The sequence below is a fragment of the Necator americanus genome, chromosome II, assembly GCF_031761385.1.
Source record: "Necator americanus strain Aroian chromosome II, whole genome shotgun sequence".
In the NCBI taxonomy this organism is placed as follows: domain Eukaryota; kingdom Metazoa; phylum Nematoda; class Chromadorea; order Rhabditida; family Ancylostomatidae; genus Necator; species Necator americanus.
The window spans coordinates 5,626,159-5,645,920 of record NC_087372.1 but is presented as its reverse complement, the minus strand read 5'-3'; the positions used below and the strand labels follow the sequence as shown (position 1 = coordinate 5,645,920).

Here is a 19,762-nt window from a genome sequence, read left to right as displayed (position 1 = left end):
AGTTCCATTGCAGGATAAGAGAGATGCATTTCTCAGAGGTGATCCCTGAAGAGACGGATCCTGTCATTCGTGATTTTTTGATAAGTTCTGTGTTTTCCTTGGCGTGCATGATCTCTATCTATGAGAACGAAACTGATGTGGATAGGAAGCGATATTTTATGAGGCAATCTAATTATAATTTCGTAACGATGTCAGGAGCGAAAAAGGCGTACACCTTCAATAAGAGATACTGCGACCACATAATGAATGCGCTCTTGCTTCACGACGGGAGTAACATAGCGATGACCGTAAGAGCGAAAAGTGTGGATATTGAGATCAGTGGACATGTGGATATTGAGATGTGGATATTGAGATATGGATATTGAGATCTACCATGTGGATTTAGATCTTACTCGAGAGTACTGCAAACAGCAACGAATGTTAAGATCTTTATCTACGCAGAGCTTTCAGATATTCCGTGTAGTGTGGTGAGGTGGTAGTAAGAGGATTAGAATGCTCAGATGTATTATATCGTATATTTTATATTGTATATTGTATACTATATATTCTATATTGTATTTTGTATGTGTTATGTATATTTTATGTACTTTCTATAAACGTATTGAATTAACAGATATCTAGCCAGATAAAGACGTAAATCTTGCTGCCGCTATGTTCGATAATTGATGTGGTATTCTTCTCTTTATTTACTTCCATGCTTATGTTTCCACTATTTCGAATGCCGCGTTAGTCGTGGCCACGCAGACTTTGTTACTAAGGAGCCCGAAGTAACTGAGAACAGCTCAGATAGCAAGAAAACGACAACACGAAGCATGTCGGAGTCCCGTCAAACTCGACGTAAGACAGAACAAGATGCTGAACATAAGCGAATCGGAGACCTAGCCATGATGCTCATTCTTCACTGGATAGCTTCGAAACGAATTCAAGGATTGATCGTAGAGTTAACGGAAGGCAAGCGGTGATGTATCGACAGGATAGGTGCAATGCAACCGTGCAACATTACCCGATCTACTCAACCCCGATTTAGATGTGTACTACCGAAACCAGAGTGGGATAGTTACCACTATTGCGTAATGTGCGGCGCTCATGGAAGATTTCGTCTAGCGCAACACACACTAAGGAAACATCCGGATCTTAGTCACAGAAGCGATGAATTTAAGGTGAGGGCAGAATTGGTGCAACATTGCAGGGTGCGACGCAATAAGATACGAACCTAAACGAAGCGATGGGAATAGATGATGTTGCAGGTGGTGGAGCAAGTAAGCCGTGGAATAACGGAAAGGATGAAGAAAGCATCGATAGATATGCACAAGGTTCTAGTAGTAGTACTAGTAGAAAATACCGCATTCACAGAGAAATTTTCGAACAACTACGCGAGTGCGGAATCCCCGCTTTTCCCAGTGTCATCGTTAAGGTAGGCAATGCGATCAGGTGTCGATCGGTTCACATTCACAGCGTAATGTAAGTAGCTTAGATGTGTGCGTATGTTAGAGCTTTGCTGGTTTAGGAACAACCTGGACCAACATGTCCACCCACATGGTCCGCATCCCTTATACCACGATGCAGGCAGTATCGGGTACCTGACGACCCCGATTACATCGGTATCGATCGACTTTTCAGAGTAGTCATGTAAACGTTTATATGCATTTGCACGTATAGGAGGTGCAAAAGTGGACAGGCAGTTCACGAGTCTCCCATGTAGGGAATCGATGTTTGCGCACCAGTGGGACGATTTCAAGGACGGGTATACGGAACAACGCTTTAACGTACCCAATTCTCTGCAGAGTTCCCAAGGTTCTTTCTTTCTCTTTCTTTCTTACTCACTTTCTTTCTTTCCTTCTCTCTTTCTTTTCTCTCTCTGATCGTGTCCGCTCCACCGTATTATGTCCTGCTCATATGGATGTGCGCCTGTGTGTTTTTTGTATGTTGGATATGTGTGTATGTATGTATGTGAATGTTTATAAGTGTATATGCATCTATACAAATATATACGCATTCAATTCTGTCTTCTTTTTTCCGCTTGGATGGAGCACGCTGATAACGAATTGAAATTTTGAAGAAAATTACGTGCTCAAGATCATCCACTGTTCCAACGGTATAGGGAATACCTGGAGTCGATTATGGTGAGTACTGCATAGTCATGTAGTTACGCAGATCGCCTCACATCTTTATTTTTTATACGTTATTTTTTATACATATCCATATACGTGATTGACGACAATAAGTGTGATAGTGACTTCGTGAACGTAGATAATACCTGTGGACCTAGGATCAAGCATGGAGATTGAGAATAAGGGACGTGCAACATACGTGTCTTATTTGTGCCGCTTCATGTTAGTTGCGATGCGATCAAGACGAATTATGCTCTTCGGTTCAACTATTCGCTTGATGGATGAATGTAGCTGACAGTTTCCTCTCTTTTAGACTTGGTCGAATCGTCACAATGGACGATGCGATTTTTTCGTCCGGTATACTGTTATCGTTCTTCGAAACAATACAAAAAGCCAAGGTGCCAGTAACAACCAGGAAAGGGTTTACTAAAGCGTTAAGCACATGGTACCACTTTCTGCTCCTTGTCCGCAATACTGGTAAGCGGTAGGATGTCCGCGGCACAACTGAGACAAATGGATGGCCACTGTTCTTAGCTCGATTTCGTTTCAGGTATGGGACAGCAACGTTTGGCTGAAGTGGAGCAGGCGAGATATCGTGTGAAAGATATTTTGGATAGAATGAAAGGAGAGGAAAAAATCCAAGTTACTTTTCGTGGAGTGTTGCCAAGAAGACAACGAAAAGTACTGAGTAGGCATGCTCTGCGACACGTAGTCGGATATCACAGAATTTTTAGGCAGAGATGTTGTGCAGTGTAGTTCGCATGATCGTAACTCACAACCGAGTGCTCAATGCGATGAGGGAGATATACAGCGTTTGCACCGACACTCATAACCTAGAGCGAAGAGAATACAACCATTTCATGGGGTGCGTAGAAATTACAAACTATAGTACAGCGCTTAGATTATGTAGACACCACAGTTTTCACTACTATCAGATCGAGTCGAACTTTTTCAGAGCTCTTATGGCGTACATTGTGCACTGCAATACTGCGGGGAACGAGTGCATCTACAAAATGATGCACGGCTCTATATATCCCCCGTCCGACCGTGAGCCGTCAGAAACTGGGAAATCGATAACGAGAAGAGATGGTGTAATGGTAGATTATTGGGTGGGTTGTTTACAAAGGTTTGCCAGTGGTATTTCATATTAGGTGGTTGCGGTGGCACCGTAGCGAAACGTATGCTATCTTCTGTAGGTTGGCGTGTACGGTAAAGGAAAGACAGCGGAAAGAATACGCAAAGAAAGCACCTACCGAGGGAATTTTTTCGTCATCGATGAGGTGTCGCGGTTGCTGGTTGAAATGTACACCAGAATGCGTGAATGGTATGTATGTATGTATGTATGTATGTATGTATGTATGTATGTATGTATGTATGTATGTATGTATGTATGTATGTATGTATGTATGTATGTATGTATGTATGTATGTATGTATGTATGTATGTATGTATGTATGTATGTAAGTATGTATGTATGTATGTGTGTGTTTGTGCGCTTCACTTGTCAGCTCGTTTTCAGGGTAGCTGAACGTAACGAAATCCGTCTAGCAAGTATTGAACAACCCGATTCACCGTTCTTCCTTAGTTGGTTCGGTCGAGCAGTGTCGCGATCGATGGTCCCAAGACTAATGAGGAGGTTTTTTACAAATTCTGGTTGTGATAGTCTAAATATCTCCTGTAACACGGTATGTAGTTGCGCATTTCGAAAATCGAAAAAAATATGGCACGATAATGATGAGTAGGTTGGACGTTTTTACGCTTACAGTCAAGACATCAGACAGCCAGGTTGCAATACGAACGATACTTGGAGAAATTGTATCGGAGTCAACAAATGCCAGGTGTAGATACGGAATGTGCTATTCTAGCAGGCATGTACAGTATCTAGCAATCGTAGTTGTGGCTTTTTTGAAGGATACGCCACTGAAGGTCACAAACCGTTAACTCAACTACTGAACTATAACGATAGCTGCATCTCTGCCTGTGCGATAGCTTACAGTCGCCTAATGAAGTATGCGGATCGTGAAGCAAGGAAAAATACGGATATCATCGAAAGAGTGAGGTCAATGGTGAAGATCGTGAAGTATGTGCTTTTAGGCGTTTGCATGTGTGTATCATTGCAGCAGCATTACATCACATAGATCGCCATTTTCGGCTTGAAAGAAGAGTTGGCGCGTGATCAGGAAGAAGCTGAAATAGGCGAGGATCTAGAAACACCAGAAAGTGTGGCGGCGGCAACGGCAGCGGCAGCAACAGACGACGGCGAAACAACGTCACTGTCTTCAGCGGAGGGAAGTGATTATGAAGCAACAGCTGTATCTGCAAGAGATATGTGATAGGCGTCGGATCTCATCGGCGGTATTGCACTGTATGCAACACATGATGTGGTGCTGATGGCCGCGTACAACAGGTTACGTAGTATGTCTTTATTTATGTGTATTTATGTGTTAAAAACACACTCGCAGCACATCACCACAATTGTTGAGAAGACCTGCGCGACAACAGAAGTGAATGCGAGAAGGTGAGGTTGAAGCAGTGCTCATAACATTTTTATTTGTAATATGTGTAAAAATTCTATGAATGTATAAATATATTACACCGACACCACCACTGTCATGCTATTATTATAGATCAATACACGTTTGAACTTGAATCGGAAGGAGTAGGAGAAGCAGGAGCACTCGAGAGAAGCAGCTTTTCACCCACTGCTTCCTCTTCACCATTGGTGCGACGAAGAAAATATCCACCAGTAAAAGGGGAAAGTAGTAGAAGCGCGCAGCTATCCGCCGGCGGTGATTACAGGATCGATGAGAGACCAGTATCAGTGCTTGTGAATCCAGACGAACTGGCGTTCGAAAGTGTGGAGTCCAGTGCAGCCGAGCTCGGGGAGGACGCAGCTCGCGGAGACCAGTAAAGAAAGACGTGTAGGAGGACGGACACCGAGTTTGTTGCAGAGAAGCCGGTTAAACGTATAGGTAAATGATCAAATTATTTATTGAGAATAGAGTTCATTTACCATTGAGTTTCTGTGTGGACATAGACGTATATAGCTCATCCGCTAACACACAACAAATAAGATTCTCTTTAGTAATCGACGACGAGGACGACGACGACTATGAGAAAGAGGAGGTCGAAACCGGGACGGATAGCCAAGTCACTGACCATCGTCGAACATTTGCTTCGCCTTTTTCACTGCTGCCATCACCACCCGAAGTCGGACTTGTGAAATCCGACGATGGTGGCGACGGCAGCGGCAGCAATGGTGGTGATGACAGTGGTGATAGCAGCAACTCGTCATCCGATAGACTTGTAACTGTCGATGAGCCAGCAAAAGGAACAGCGCCACCAACATCATCAACACCACAATCATAACAGCAGCGGAGGGGAACTCACAACTCACCGAGTCTACGCAAGTGAAGTGGTAGACGTTGTTACCGTAGGGTTGCAGCAATTAAATGCTACTGAATACACGGGCGGTCTAACGTCGTTCTCAACGGATTTCGAACGAAGGGATTTCTTGCGACGAAGGCAGCAAGCACCAATACAGGCTCATTTATTCACTAACGTATTTCTCGCTGTGCAACAGAGGCAGAGTCGTCGTGTTTAGGACTTTCCATGGGTAGAAATAAGAGAAATTCCTAGTATTGGTGGAAGAGGAGTGTTCGCTAAAGTCCCAATCCCAAAGGATTCCGTTGTCTGAGACTACCGTTACGGTAAGGTAGTGGTCGTCGTCATGGTCGGTTTAGTTTGCTCATCCATCTCATTTTAATGTGGACTGGTGAAACATTTAAAAGAAGTCGACGAGATGCTTACGACATTGAAAACCGAGCGACGGAAATATGTAGAGGCGTATTTAGTGCAATCTACAGGTAGGTGATTTTGTCCAGCTAGCCAGTATATATATATATATATACGTATACATATATATATACATATACATACATATACATATACATATACATATATATATATATATACTGACTTATATAAATATGAATAAATGAATTAATATATAAATATAAATATATGTTATATATATAGTGGTTTCAGTTCGTGAATCTGTGAAAATGTACCAGCACGCAATACTCGCTCATGAGCCAACGTACAAAGGAACAGTTAATATTGGAAGGCTTTTGAATCACAGTTCGAAACATGCAAACTTAGCGAATCACGTTTACACGACGCTCATCGAAGAAAGGCTCGATTCAATGATGTACTTCAGAGCGATTCGAAAGATTAAGGTTCGTGGTGGCAGCATTGGTCTTTTCGCTGTCTATCCTCTAGAAAACTGGCATAATTTTAGGTAGGCGAACAGCTGCTGTGGGATTACGGAAAGCAGTACAATAAAGAGTTTTTGCGGAAGAAATGTACCTGTAATGTGTGCGATCCACAGCTAGTCGAAGGTAGGTATCGCGTAGTTTTCGTTTCGCCGTAAACGGGAAAGCTAGCGTCATATTTCCGATACAGAGTCAACAGCTTGCCTCAAGCCATTAACAATCACCGAAGTGGCCGCCGCCAAACTTGAAGCGAAGGCAGAGCCGTGGAGTGGTGATCCATCGTTTTCCCAGCAAGTGTTCGGATCTGCACTACGTCGTGTACCCTTCGGTGTTCGTGATCTGTTGTTATCGGCGGCACGTAAAGCAGGAGGTAGAAGTTTTCTTCTCGAAGACGTAGGAGGCGATGCGTTTACAGCATAGGCACGGAGCCGAAATGTGGTGTTTGGTGTGTCAGGAGTGAGCATAATACGATAGATATGATAGATATTATATATATATATATATATATATATATATAATATACCAGTACAAAACATATTTAAGAAGAACACTTCACTGCTGACATAGAGGTACCACCAGGTTGCACAAGCAATCTTTGTTGTATGTTGTTGGCTGCATACAAGGACGCGTACATACGGAGAAACGCAGTGATTCTAATCCTGAATCGCGATCGTCACCCAGCTGTATTACTGCTCCGTCCTCGCCTGCTCGTATCGTCGAAACAGCGCTACAGTTGCTGCCTCGCCTACGTTGGACATAATTACAAAGTGTACCCTGTGGTAAGTTGCGTTACTCATATCACGTACAGGTTGTGTGTGTGTGTGTGTGTGTGTGTGTGTGTGTGTGTGTGTGTGTGTGTGTGTGTGTGTGTGTGTGTGTGTGTGTGTGTGTATGGTGGGTGGTGGTGAAAAGGTTTGCAGAGATTGTAGGTTGCACATATTTCAACATGTTTTCGTTTTCCAGAAACGGCAGACAATCGGAACGAGTTCACGGCAACCGATAGATGTCGAGTACAGAGCTGGAACATTGCCACACTTCCCTACTCTTTCCGATTTCCCGCCCTTATCGGTGTTGCTGGCAAGGTGCAGTCTGCAGAACGTGATAAATTTTTAAAATAAATCTGAATATCAAGAATAAAAGAAAAATAAACATTACCCGTTTGTTCTTTCACATCGTACGCAACAATTCACGTCTTGCACAAACAGACACACAGACACAGACAAACAGGCACACAGGCACACACGTATTCGTGATCTCTTCACGTCTCTCGGTTTTTTACGCGCTTACGGCTGCTTCTCCTTGAATTTGAATAATGAAGCGCTTGAAAAAAAAACTTGATGTTACTTCGTGAGAAACAGCTACGATCCCTTGACTCATCCAACACGAGACATATCTGTTTGAGTGGGTATCCTCAGGCTACTGCACATATTTCTGGTAACAATGTCGGCGGGCAGTGTTTACGTCCAGTCGCACAAACTTCAGTGTTGAAAAAGTCAGATATGTCCTGAAGGGATCTTCCGGCCTGTCTCAATCCGATCGTTTCTCCATCGAGGAGCTATACGCGTGATCAGCGTCGTCAAAAACCCCCACTGCCTTGTCTAAGGTACAACAAGGTGCCCTAAGGGCATCCTCCATCCGCCTCCCCATGCACCCATACTCAACTGGTCGCATACAGCTGTGATCAGCGTCATCGAGAACCCTTACTGAACAAATTTCGTCAAAATCCGACCATTCCGAGTGATACAGATAAACTATGGTCTCAAAGGATTATATAAATCCTTTTTTCCGATTTTCAATATCCATTACGCGCTACTCTGTTCAACCCCGAATTTTTCCGCGGTGGCCCTTTGGCCGTCTCGACAAATAAGTTGTGGGCAATTACTTATAGTGTGTAATTACTCAATGCTATCAGTACTGTTTCGCCGCGCGCGAAGTCGCGTCCAAGCCAAAATCGCTTCGCGCGGGAGCGGCCGGCTGCACATGCGGTGCGGAACGCCTCACAAACGCTTATCAAAAGAGGAGCGACAAGAAAGAAGAACTAGTTCAACAGAAGATTTGAAGATGCTGAGAGGAGTCGAGGATGTGGTTCAAAATGAAGGAACGAAGACACTGCTCATCGCCCTGGCACCCGCTTAGAGAACCGCCGTGCAGCAAGGATCAATAAACCACTTTAGTATGTATGTGTAAATGTGCGTATCCTACGGAGAAGTAAGTCACACTTACTCGCCCCCTGGTACAAGAGATGTCCAATGACCGAGCCGGTCATTAGAAATTCAGTCTTGTCGGACAACAAGAAGCGCGATTTGATCCTTATGAAACAGGTCAAGGACGAATATCGCAAGTATTCTGATGACATACTACCAAAGCAACATTTCATAACAACTTCGATACGACAGCCGCAAACCAGGAAAAACTGTTTTCGTCCAGGAAATCATTGATTCGATGACGGTATGAGTGTCTCAGGATAAACTGCGGGTAGACAAGGACGGCCGACTGAAGGAACTGGACTACGCAGCACTGAAGGCTCTATAGTTCGTAGTAGAACCTGTAGATCCATCGCTTCCTGAAGTTCGTGTTAGAATGGTCAGTCGATTAGACGCATGCAGAGGATACGCCGTTGACGATAGAAGACCTCGTTGCTGAATGTGAGGATTTCACCGCATTGAAAATGGACCGCAGAGACGTGGATTGAAGTCATAATGTTCATGTCATGCAGAAAAAGATTGTGGAGTCCTTCAATTGTGGAGGACAGCACTACAGAGGCACATGCCCGCTTTTCTCCCCTTACGTTGGACAGAATATGCGACATAAACCCAGAAGATTATCCTAAGAGAGGGCAGTGCAGGAATGATGTCGCTTTGACCGCTCGAACCTACTTCGATGTCAGAATCAAAGGACGTTCTTTACGCTTAGGGCTCGACATATATGCAGGTACCACATTGTTTTCACGTCGAACGTGGAAGAAGCCCATATCTCCAGCCTTGGAACCCTGTATCATGCTAGTCCAGACGGCAGACGGATCACCGATGAAGAGTGATTGAAGATTCTCCGAGGACTTCATTGTCGGAAACCGCATAACAGGGAAGAACATTCAAGGTAATAGAACTTGTCACGTCACCGAAACCACGAATCTACCAGGACTGGAGTGGTGTATTCAACTCTCGGCCCACAAGGAGATAAACGGCAAGTACCACTGATGAATAGTGAATAATGAAAAAGCAAACATAGCGCAAATTATCACAGACTTGTAGAAGTAATACGATGAAGTATTGAAGTGCGCACATGGAAGATCCACTAAGACAGAAATTGCTGTTGAGGGAGAACGCAGTGCCTGTTTCTAATAAGAAGCGAAAGGTACGCTATGCCTCCGTGCCAGATTTGGATGCAGAAATTGGTTGGCTGGTTGCCGAAGAAATGATCTTCCCAGCAGAACATTCAGAGTGCGCCTATCGTTGTAGTGATGAAAAAGCGGACAAATCCGCTTGTATGAAGACTTCTCAACAGGATTAAATAAGGCGCTGCAGTTGGTCCAGCACCCATTGCCCATTGCGGAAGGCATGACCACAAAGCTGAATGGAAGACAGCTTTTCACGTTACTCGACTTCGCAGAAGCATATCTGCAGGTGGAAGTTGGAGAAGAATCGAAGGAAATGCTGAAGATTAATACACACAGAGGACTGTATCACTACAATCGTCTACCCTTCTGCGTGAAGTCAGCACCTGGAGTATCCCAGCAGATTATGGGTTCAGTGATCTGTGGACAGGGGGAAGGAAGCGTTGCTGCCTATCTGGATGGCTTGATAGTCACAGGTCACACATAAGAGAAGTATCGCCTTTATTTGGAAGCACTACCCGGAAAGATCCACTAATACGGCTTCCGCCTCCGACTGGAGAAGTGAAACTGTCTGATGCCGCACATCCGTTATCTGGGAAGCGTAGTAGACAAGGACAAGCGCCGTCCTGACCAAGAGAAGATTCAGGTCATCCGCTAGAAGCCAGTATCGAAGAACGTGACAGGAGTTCGCTCGTTGCCTGATATGATAACAACCATGGATCGCGGAGATGGGCACCGCTGGATGCTTTGTTGAAGGAGAAAGATCCGCACAAATGGAATGAAAAGTGCAAAACAGCCTGATTGCACGCTTCAGAATTGCTCCTGAAGCATTTTGGTCCTACTCTGGAAATAATTTTCGCGGCTGATGCATCAGACAATGGAATTGGAGCAGTGTTCCTGCACAGGATGCGGGATGGGACTGAGAAGCAATATGTCGCGCAAATGCATTGCTGCAGAAGAGAACTGCAGAGAGATCGAGAAAGAGGGACTCACCCTGATATTCGATATTCGGAAGTTCCCCCGTCACATATATGGATGTCGATTCAAGCTCCTCACGGATCACAAGAGGTTCCCACACTTTTTCGGACCAAAGAAAATACATATGTACACGGCGAATCGATTGCAACAATGAAAGTTGTTATCTCTCGGATATGATTTTGATCTCGATCACCAGAAGTCGGCAAAGATTCGTCTTGTGATAATCGGGAACAAATTGGCGTGAAAAGCTGACGTTTTGTCACGCCTGAATCCTCCAAGATAGCCTCAAGTAGTAGATGTTGTGATAGCCAAAATTGAACAGGACATTCTCTCCGTTCATAGTGCTGCTGTGAAATCATTGCTCGTGACCAGGAAAGCTATTGAAGAAGGGTCCAGAAAGGACGAAAAGGTATCGGTAATATGAATGCTGCAGACAGGAACAAAGCTTGTTAGACAAAGGCGAATACCCATTTTTTCTCATCGACTATATTTTGCTATTGTTCCTATTTAGCTTGAATTACCTCAACGAGTTTATTCCCATTCATTTCACACCTATTGATTGCGGGACTTTCACAGGACTCGTTCGATCGCCGCCGATTTCAATGCCCCATGTTCAGTTCTTATCGAAGGTGAACTCAGCGTCGCTAGCATTAATTTTCTTCGCAGCGAATAAGCAGGTGTAGCGCAGTTGGTAGGACCTTCCTCGTGACTGGATTATTTGCCGATGGTCCGAGACCGGCCTTGTGCAAATCATCCCAGATCCCTCCTGAGTCGACAAATTTTTACCAGACTTGTCTGATAGTATAAAAACACTGACCCGGCAATCGTAATGCTCGTAGGTTGAATCACTCAGTGATCTATTAGGAAAACGAAATCAACCGAAACCAGTGCGAATTACTAGACTCGTCCACAGCGCGGATATGATACAGTTAGAGAAGCTGAAGTTTTGTGTGGAGAAAACGTCTTAAGCAAACTGTGAATTACCTGTTCCCCTAAAAAATCAGAAAAATGGGAAAAAATGTATAGGACAGGAAATCTACAGACCTCATATGGTACGGTGAAGTTACATCCCTATATGAATCGCTAAAGCAAGAAGTGTACTATTCAACCCCACCATGTTCGACGATGCTCAGTATGGTGTCTAGATATTTGTCCTTCTACATGAAAATAGAGCTTATGCTCTCTACTATCACGTGTGCTACGGACACGATGCAACACCGACCAAGAACTACAATCAGTTCACGTCTTCCTTGAATTCAACGAATGCAGAAGAGAAGATCCACTGTGCAAAACATGTGCAAAACTATTAGTGTTACTGTGCTACTAAATATCTGATAGTGCGGGTTTATGATGCCTGTATATAATTAATTATAGAACAATTTATTTCCGCTTGCTTAATAAACTTGAAAAGGTGATCTTCCAGTCACCGTATCTGTGTTAAGTTGTTAAGTTTGGCACTAGTGTTATGCCGGGCTCCACAGTGGTCTGGACAATGTCTGGGGGTGTTCAACTTGGGAGATGGTTGTGTCCGGACAAATTGGAAATATTGTAGGCGTTGAACTAACATTCAAACACAGCTCGAGAATGATCGCAGAAGTACGAGGGTGTAGTGCTTCCACTTCACGCACTGCAGCTATCATGGATGGGCACATCTCAGGACAAACATGTTCGAGCATCAGATTCTGGCGAACGATTATCTCGCAAGCATAATGAACGCACTGAAAGTGGATTCGTGAACAAGAAAAAAAAACTGCTATATAGGAGCAAACTCACAAGAGTGACGGAATTTCTCCCTTCCCAACAAAGACGAGGATCATCACGAAGGGTTTCACTCAAACCATATTCGCATAGATCTTTGCAGCTGGAAAATTTCTCATTTGGACAGGTGGCTGCTTTTGTTGTCGGAGGCTTTGCAGTAGTCTGTGACGCCGGAACAATGCCCGAACACAATTCACTAATCTTTTTTTCATCAAACTGTCGTCTGTCCATGTCGCGGCCACGCATTTCAACTGCCATAGACGAGCACATTTTTGGACAAGCATATTCGGGATCTTGACCATCTTCCATCAGTATTCCGCTAATAACTTCATTGCAAGAACTAAGAGTACACTGAAAGTGGATTCGTAAACAGCTCGGTAACAGCTAGTTAGCTGTAAACTCACAGGATTGTATTTTTTCGATTTATGCGGACAGAAAAACTTTGTAGGTTCAAGAGTTTTAGGAAATACGTGCTGGCACAGCTGTTCGCAGTTGTGAAATTCTTGGCTTGGATAGGTCATCGCTGTTGTTGTTGAAAAAGGTGTGGTGGTTTTTGATGTTGAAATTCTCGAACAAATTCCACGAATCAGTTTTCCGGGATAGTTTCGTCTATTCATGTCGCGGTCACGCATTACAACTGCCATGGAAAAGCACATCTTTGGACAAGCATATTTGGAATCTTCCCCATCTTCCATCGTTAAAGCAGGTATTCCTCTATTAACTTCCTTACAGGAACTAAGAGTACACTGAAAGTGGAACCGTAAGTAGCGCGGTAACAGCCAGTTAACTGCAAACTCACAGGATTGTAATTTTTTGCTTTTTGCGGACAGAAAAACTTCGTAGGTTTAAGAGTTTTAGGAAATACGTGCCAGCACAGCTCTTCGCAATTGCGAAATCCTTCGTTTGGATAAGTCATCTCTGTTGTTGTTGTTGTTGTTGTTGTTGTTGTTGTTGTTGTTGTTATCGTTGTTGAAGGCGTCGATGTCGTTGTTGTTGTTGTTTGTAACGCGTTAATTAGTCGACAAAACTCACGGTGTCTAAACCCGTCCATATCACGAAAGTCGACGAAATGTTCAGCTATGTCTTCACATATCGTTGGGCATGTCTCGAAGTAATAGTCTCCACGAACCGTCTCTTTGAAAGCAACAAGTTCGCAATTTTCTAAAATGCGCTGAAAGTGGATGCGTAATGGAGAAAAATATGGAGATAGTTATGTGAGACTCACCCGACGATCACAACAGAGTTTGCTAAATATTGCACTCGTTATTGCACGGCATAAGCCGTAGCAACTGTAGTAATCGGTTCGTAGAAGGGCACGCGGGATACGAATAGGAATTGGAGTAGTAGCTCTCCAACTGGAGTGCGAACAAATTTCCAAAAATTTGCCCATTTCTTCAGCAGGACGTAAGGAACGAATTCTCTTGAAGTGGGCCATCGTGTGTTCGCAGATTTCTGGGCAATCAGATGTCGGATATTTGTTAATAAGTCCGCAAATATACTGGTAACACTGAAACTGGATTTCTATAGAAAATGGAAAGATTTTTCCTCACTAGGAACTTACTGAGTTCTCGAAAATACAGTATTTATTGAAGAGTGAATTTTGAAGCAGTGCGTCCAAGCATAATATTTTGCAGTAGGAAGATGTGTAAGCCACAGACAACCGGACATAGAACATGAGAAGAAGTGTTATTGCAGCCGTTATGAAAGATTTCATATCGTTTGGCGAGAATGTTAAACCATTCAGAGAGAAGCATATATATGTAGCGATTAGCGATAATGCAATAACCCCTCGCTAAAAGCATTCGTATTACACGTCGTAAAGCCATTAGAAGCGTTAGATACTTTCTGTTCAACAGAAGCAGGAAATGTTCTGCAACCAATCAATAACGAATTAGTAACTGTCTATTCACATTACCATTGCCGTTCATTAAAAGCGCGAATAAAAGGGCTTATAATTGCGGTGTTTCTACGTATTTGTATAAGAAGCGGGGAAGAGATGATGTGATATATCGAAGTATCGGGGCGAGAAATAATTTCTGACTGCTGTTTTTTCAAATTTCAAAAAGGAAGTACCCACTTGATTTACAATTTCCCGATTTCCAAAAAACTTGTGCTGCTATTTCTTGAAGTATTTCCATTCAATTCTTTTCCTTTTTGCTCATTAGAATGATTATTAAGTGGAAAAAACGGATCATTTTTGGCACCACTTGTTTCCTCCGTTTAACAAGGACAGTGTGGCCACTGGAATTAGTGCTGTGGACGGATAATCAGTCGAAGGTGATAATACCGCTCTCCTTTCGTCTCCCTGCTCTCCAGAAATGGGGAATATAACCTTAAACACATTATAAACATTATGAAACATATATAGGTATAACAGTTTTTCTGAGTTGAAAAAAACGCTTTTGTGACGGGTGTAGCGCAGTCAAAGAGAGGTTTGACTGCAATTGTGCGATCGATTTTATGGAATCGCTCAACATCATATTCCAAATATTTCATCTTTCTCACCTCGATTATTGGTACCAAACTCGCTAGGGGAGCTCATATAAAGCTCGTCGAAAAACACCTGACATATAACCGCATTGGCCCACGCAGATCTCAGAAGAGGCCACAAAAATGTAAATTTTCAGAATTCTGGAATGATACTGAAATGAAGCGGAAAGGCTCATCTCTGGCGATTTGATCAACAGATTCTACTTCATTGTTATTGCTCATTTTTTCTGAGAAGTTTCAGAAAACAAACCTCTCTGACAGTGGCCGTTTTTTGAGTGGTCAAAGATTAAAGTCAAAATTATCCTTTTTGAAGATCCTGGAGACAAACGGCGGACAGCATTCTTAGGTATAACTTTTTCATATACAACACTAATGTCAACAACGGCGGCCTCACTGTCTCTACTAGACGAAGAATATAGATGAAGAAAGTGTTCGTTTTGTTCATCATTGAACCATCACCGGTCCCCCGGACTGAAGACTTTTATCCATTGAACACACAAACTAGTGCTTTTAGAAAACAGGAATCGATGAAACTTCAAGAAATTGTAGTCTAAATTCGTTGTATAACAAAGACGTCCACTAGGTCAAGTGGCTATATGACATGCCCAGCACTGACTTTTCTTTTGTGAAAACATATTTCACACTCGTTATTGATTGATTGCAGAAAATCTGACACCTCTGTAAAATTGAATGCATTATCAAGGACGTCCTCAAATGCGTCATGCGCCACATATAATATGATGATTCCATTAGCGAAACATAATTCCATTATCGTCAGTCGCTAAACATATTCTTTTTGCTCAAAGCATTTACACCTTCAGAAAACGTTACGAAATCTATCATAAGGGCTGCTGTTCCACTTTTGCTTGCTTTTGGTTGTCTCTGACCTTTCCAAAACAGAAACTGTTTGATTAATCAGAATTTGCGAATAAGCTTAATGCGCTTCGGGCTCTGTATGAAACTGAAGTTCTTAACTATCGTCTTTGTCGAAGGAAGCCTTATTCAACACGTGAGGAATATTGGCAACTACTGCTGCTACTGCTCACAAATCCACTTTATACTATGTATGTATGTATGTATGTATGTATGTGTATGTGTATGTGTATGTGAAACAAAAATCCACAATGGAGAATTACGACTCCAACGACGTTACATGGGTGAGCTCGCGCCTCAGAGCCGTAAAACCAGGTTAGGCGGTTCCAACTGCGTCGAAGTGCCGCGAATCCAGGGGGCTACAGCAGCCTGATTGCTTCTTTTCTGCTACGCCTTCAAGACGCTCCGCCCTTGCCACCCTCCCCACCCATTTCGCCGCGTCTGCCGCTCTTACGACGATTCTTTTTTCGCCGCGTCTCCAGCTCTTATGATGCGCTTTTAAAAACGAACGGAAAGAAAAGTACGTGGTATTAGATGTAGTTTGAAGCTCTACATAATGTGTGCTTGTAAGTTAATATAAAAGAAATAGAGAATGATATGGGTTTGTACATGTGATATGCCATTTAGAAATGCGAGTGGAAATGAAATTATCCTGTTTCAACTTGTTAGGTGCAAAACACATCCATCTCTGGGAATGCAAGAGACGTTTCAGAGATGATGCACTGATTGGTGTAATGCTATATTTTTTTTCACTTTTTCTTCGCTTCCTAGGACTTTCCTTTCGCTTATCTAACTGGGTAAAACTGTCATCCAACGGCGAACGAGGCACTAATAATGCCCTGGAGACATGGGTTTTGCTTAAAGGCATCACCCCACGAATCTGAGGTGGCAAAGATTTCAGGTCGTATACGGGATGGGAAACTATGGAGAGGGAGGTGATTCCGTCCATTTCTTCTTAATTGCCATGAAAAAAACGGCCCGGAAGATGCGGCTCCGCACAGGGCTGGCGCGCTCCATTCGAACTCCCTGTAGAAAATAGTGCGTCAAAACGGCTGAAGCGGTATCTTCCGGACCGTTTTTTACGGCAATTAGGAAGAAATGGACGGAATCACCTCCCTCTCCATAGTTTCCCATCCCGTATACGAATACACCACCTAAAATCCTTACCACCTCAGATTCGTGGGGTGATGCCTTGCTTGGAGTGTGCGTGGAGTGTGCTTAAAGGTATATCTCGAAGATACAAAGGTCTCTGTTCGCCACTGAAACAACTTACCTGCCATATTGATTTTATGCTGGGAATAGATAGATATGAAGCGATAAAACGCTGTTGAAAGAAGTTTGAAGAACCATACAAAGTTTCATTACATAAAACTGTATGAAACGTACAAGTAAGTATTGAAATATTTGACATGTGCTCTACATAAACATTATATCTATGAAAAATTTTGGAAAGATAAAACGTAGAAAGGAGCTTAAAGAATGCATACAAAGTAATAAAGTTGCTGTTATTATAGCTGCTGCGGTTGAGACTTGAACACGAAATCGTTGAATGGTATCGTGACAAACATATTTATGCACTGCTAGTTTATATAAAAGACTTAGGACATGAAATGTAAATTATGAGATGTGTGAAAATATATGTATATTGGAGCATCTTTTTGAGATAATTTCTACATATTTAAAGTTAAATTAAATAGAAGGATCTACTTCTTCTCTTTTATTAACATGCACTTAGTTTACTATATCATCAGAATTCGCTGCGGCAATTCGTTTTTCATCCCCCCCCCCTTCAATCACCGCTTCGTCTCGGCGGGAACGTCGCACGCGGCGTTGATTAGAGAGCAATAGGGCTGCGGGGTGTAGGTGATCTCAGGCAGTCGTGGAAGCTAATATCTGGTGGAGCGGCATGCGTAATTACGCGGGGACGCGCGGTGCTGAAGGAAGGGCAGGAGCAGTCGCGGGTTCCTCTTATCCTGCAAACGGGAGGTACTACTGCACCTTGTCCCGTCCCCCTTAAACGAGTGCCACATATCCCGAGGTGCAGTAATACCTGTCGTATGCGGGACAAGAGGAACCCGCGACAACCGGCCGACTGCTCCTGTCCTCCCTTTAGCACCGCGTCCCTCCTTGTAACTACGGCTGCAGCTCCACCCATCTATACGTCCTTCACAACCGCTTGGGATCATCTATCTCCCGCCTCCCTATTTCTCTCTAATCAACGCCGCGCGCGACAAAGCGATGGATATTGCGAATTTTGAAAGAACGGGAGCGAAAAACGGATTGGCGCAGCAAATTCTGATCCATTGATATCGTAAACTGAGAACATATTATTGGAAATAAAAGGGGAGGAGTAGATCCTTCTATCCATTACTTCACATAAGTAAAGGTTGTCTTAAAAAGATTCTGCAGGTCGTTTGAGGTTTAGGAATGTGTAGCTGGCCATGGCAATGAATTGCTGTGGCTACCCGATAATGAATTCAATGCTCTCATTCTCCCAGACATGTACGGTAAAAATTTGTCTGCACCGGAGGGATGAAAGACTTAGTGAACACCAGGACAGATTTGAACGTCCGATCGATCGTGCAGGCAGCAGAACCTCAAACCGACTGAGCCACACCCGCCCATTCTCAAGACCACATCGGATAAAATGCAACATCTTGCATTACAAAGCTCCAACGCTGTAAACATCGATATCATTGATCTAAGCAGAACTGGGAAAGCATGCTCCGTTGGATCGTTACTGTCACACCGTAGGAGATCTAGTCATTAAAAATTAAATTTCTTGCCGGATCCTTGTAACCTCCTCTTTCTTCGGAATCGTTAGGATCTCAAAAACGTTCGCTCTTAGTGGAAAATGATAGGAGTCAGTTGATGAGGGTACGTAGTGTATTGTAAGTAAAATGTTGTAAGTAAAGTTCATTTTCTATTACTGTGCTTTGCTTAAAAATTTAAAAATGTTCCACACGAAAGGAGGAACCACTGGGCTACTCTGGCATGCCATCGGGACAAATGGAAGAATTACTGGCACCCGCTCGACCAATTCGAAGATCAAAGGGAGTCAAGGTGATCAAGGTGGTCAAGGTAAAAGTTTTTTTAGCTGTGTGAGAGAGCCAGCCGTGAGTCGGCCCACCACGGTTTCGAACCGCCAAGCAGTGCAGTTCACCCGGAATTTTTCCCGACTGCGCTACACGCCCATAAAAACACATACAGACGGATTTTTTACTGCTTATTCCTTCACTCTAACATCAATATTAGCTTCTCCTCCGTGCCAATTCCTACACCTTCCTAATTTTTTTCATTCTAAGAGCGAACGAAAATGTCTCTTCACCTTACTTATTAATGACTGTTTAGTTAGAAATGTTGATCTGACAGTTGTAAGTTTATGGGTCACACACGGGAAACGAAAAACGATACCTATGAGAAGTCCTTGTAACTATAAGTGCTAATATATTGCCCTGAAAACCAGCCCAGAAGATATAAATATATACATTAGTTATCATTTTAAATATTAGCCAAATTCAAAATTAGAATAATCGGCATACAGCGATACATCACTAAACCCCAAATTTTCAGATAATCAAGCTGAAGGTTGAGAAAAATGCGTTTGCAATAGGTCTCCGCGATCCAAGCATTAGATCACCTGAGTGCGAACCGTAAGTACATTCTTCTTAAGGACTTAACGATCTTTTTTTTCTGAGGAAACGGTACCAAAAATTAGTCGAACTTTTTCAATTTGCTGTGATTCGCGGCCAGAACTACTTGTTATGCCTATGTGCAATCCGATGCGTTTTCAGCAAGCACTTCTAAGTCAATGTAAGTTTTTTCTTTGAAATATTCATATCACTTTTTTAGTTTTCGATCTTATAGGTGTTCAAACAGATGATTATTTTCAAATATCGCGAAGAATATATCAGAAGAATGGAAAAAATTTCCAAGAAAGTTAA

The 19,762-nt window shown here is 43.0% G+C and overlaps 8 protein-coding genes across 12 annotated transcripts; 7 read left to right on the top strand and 1 right to left on the bottom strand.

The window, feature by feature from the left end:
• Positions 1 to 23: 23 nt before the first annotated feature.
• Positions 24 to 365, top strand: RB195_016950 (uncharacterized protein; the record flags this gene model as incomplete). Its single annotated transcript, XM_064183713.1, has 1 exon — positions 24 to 365. One exon carries the CDS (start codon positions 24 to 26, stop codon positions 363 to 365), a length of 342 nt encoding a protein of 113 aa, XP_064039594.1.
• A 447-nt stretch (positions 366 to 812) lies between these two features.
• On the top strand, positions 813 to 5,022 carry RB195_016949 (uncharacterized protein; the record flags this gene model as incomplete). 3 transcript variants are annotated; one of them, XM_064183711.1, is made up of 13 exons in its annotated part: positions 813 to 958; positions 1,028 to 1,160; positions 1,508 to 1,601; positions 1,660 to 1,744; positions 2,425 to 2,588; positions 2,662 to 2,792; positions 2,846 to 2,976; positions 3,067 to 3,220; positions 3,308 to 3,435; positions 3,631 to 3,695; positions 4,023 to 4,165; positions 4,250 to 4,403; positions 4,739 to 5,022. In XM_064183711.1, 13 exons carry the CDS (start codon positions 813 to 815, stop codon positions 5,020 to 5,022), a joined length of 1,812 nt encoding a protein of 603 aa, XP_064039591.1. The 3 variants fall into 3 exon arrangements, with proteins under 3 accessions (XP_064039591.1, XP_064039592.1, XP_064039593.1); XM_064183710.1 differs by lacking the exons at positions 1,508 to 1,601; positions 1,660 to 1,744 and adding exons at positions 1,248 to 1,414; positions 3,877 to 3,949 and having other exon boundaries at positions 3,631 to 3,796; XM_064183712.1 differs by lacking the exon at positions 4,739 to 5,022 and having other exon boundaries at positions 4,250 to 4,444.
• Positions 5,023 to 5,087: 65 nt separating this feature from the next.
• RB195_016948 (uncharacterized protein) lies at positions 5,088 to 5,480 on the top strand (the record flags this gene model as incomplete). Its single annotated transcript, XM_064183709.1, has 1 exon — positions 5,088 to 5,480. One exon carries the CDS (start codon positions 5,088 to 5,090, stop codon positions 5,478 to 5,480), a length of 393 nt encoding a protein of 130 aa, XP_064039590.1.
• A 695-nt stretch (positions 5,481 to 6,175) lies between these two features.
• Positions 6,176 to 9,895, top strand: RB195_016947 (uncharacterized protein; the record flags this gene model as incomplete). Of its 2 annotated transcripts, XM_064183707.1 has the most annotated exons (6): positions 6,176 to 6,349; positions 6,412 to 6,511; positions 6,576 to 6,755; positions 6,929 to 7,164; positions 7,349 to 7,467; positions 9,703 to 9,895. In XM_064183707.1, the coding sequence occupies 6 exons, from the start codon at positions 6,176 to 6,178 to the stop codon at positions 9,893 to 9,895; spliced, it is 1,002 nt and encodes a 333-aa protein (XP_064039587.1). The 2 variants fall into 2 exon arrangements, with proteins under 2 accessions (XP_064039587.1, XP_064039589.1); XM_064183708.1 differs by lacking the exons at positions 6,929 to 7,164; positions 7,349 to 7,467; positions 9,703 to 9,895 and having other exon boundaries at positions 6,576 to 6,805.
• On the top strand, positions 9,668 to 9,895 carry RB195_016946 (uncharacterized protein; the record flags this gene model as incomplete). The annotated part of the gene is made up of 1 exon (XM_064183706.1): positions 9,668 to 9,895. One exon carries the CDS (start codon positions 9,668 to 9,670, stop codon positions 9,893 to 9,895), a length of 228 nt encoding a protein of 75 aa, XP_064039588.1.
• A 47-nt stretch (positions 9,896 to 9,942) lies between these two features.
• Positions 9,943 to 10,206, top strand: RB195_016945 (uncharacterized protein; the record flags this gene model as incomplete). Its single annotated transcript, XM_064183705.1, has 1 exon — positions 9,943 to 10,206. One exon carries the CDS (start codon positions 9,943 to 9,945, stop codon positions 10,204 to 10,206), a length of 264 nt encoding a protein of 87 aa, XP_064039586.1.
• A 1,104-nt stretch (positions 10,207 to 11,310) lies between these two features.
• RB195_016944 (uncharacterized protein) lies at positions 11,311 to 14,169 on the bottom strand (the record flags this gene model as incomplete). 2 transcript variants are annotated; one of them, XM_064183704.1, is made up of 8 exons in its annotated part: positions 11,311 to 11,463; positions 12,263 to 12,415; positions 12,471 to 12,806; positions 12,860 to 13,201; positions 13,255 to 13,373; positions 13,488 to 13,626; positions 13,681 to 13,962; positions 14,017 to 14,130. In XM_064183704.1, the coding sequence occupies 8 exons, from the start codon at positions 14,128 to 14,130 to the stop codon at positions 11,311 to 11,313; spliced, it is 1,638 nt and encodes a 545-aa protein (XP_064039585.1). The 2 variants fall into 2 exon arrangements, with proteins under 2 accessions (XP_064039585.1, XP_064039584.1); XM_064183703.1 differs by lacking the exon at positions 11,311 to 11,463 and having other exon boundaries at positions 12,161 to 12,415; positions 13,255 to 13,626; positions 14,017 to 14,169.
• A 4,643-nt stretch (positions 14,170 to 18,812) lies between these two features.
• On the top strand, positions 18,813 to 19,762 carry RB195_016943 (uncharacterized protein; the record flags this gene model as incomplete). The annotated part of the gene is made up of 4 exons (XM_064183702.1): positions 18,813 to 18,899; positions 19,392 to 19,471; positions 19,537 to 19,631; positions 19,686 to 19,762. The coding sequence occupies 4 exons, from the start codon at positions 18,813 to 18,815 to the stop codon at positions 19,760 to 19,762; spliced, it is 339 nt and encodes a 112-aa protein (XP_064039583.1).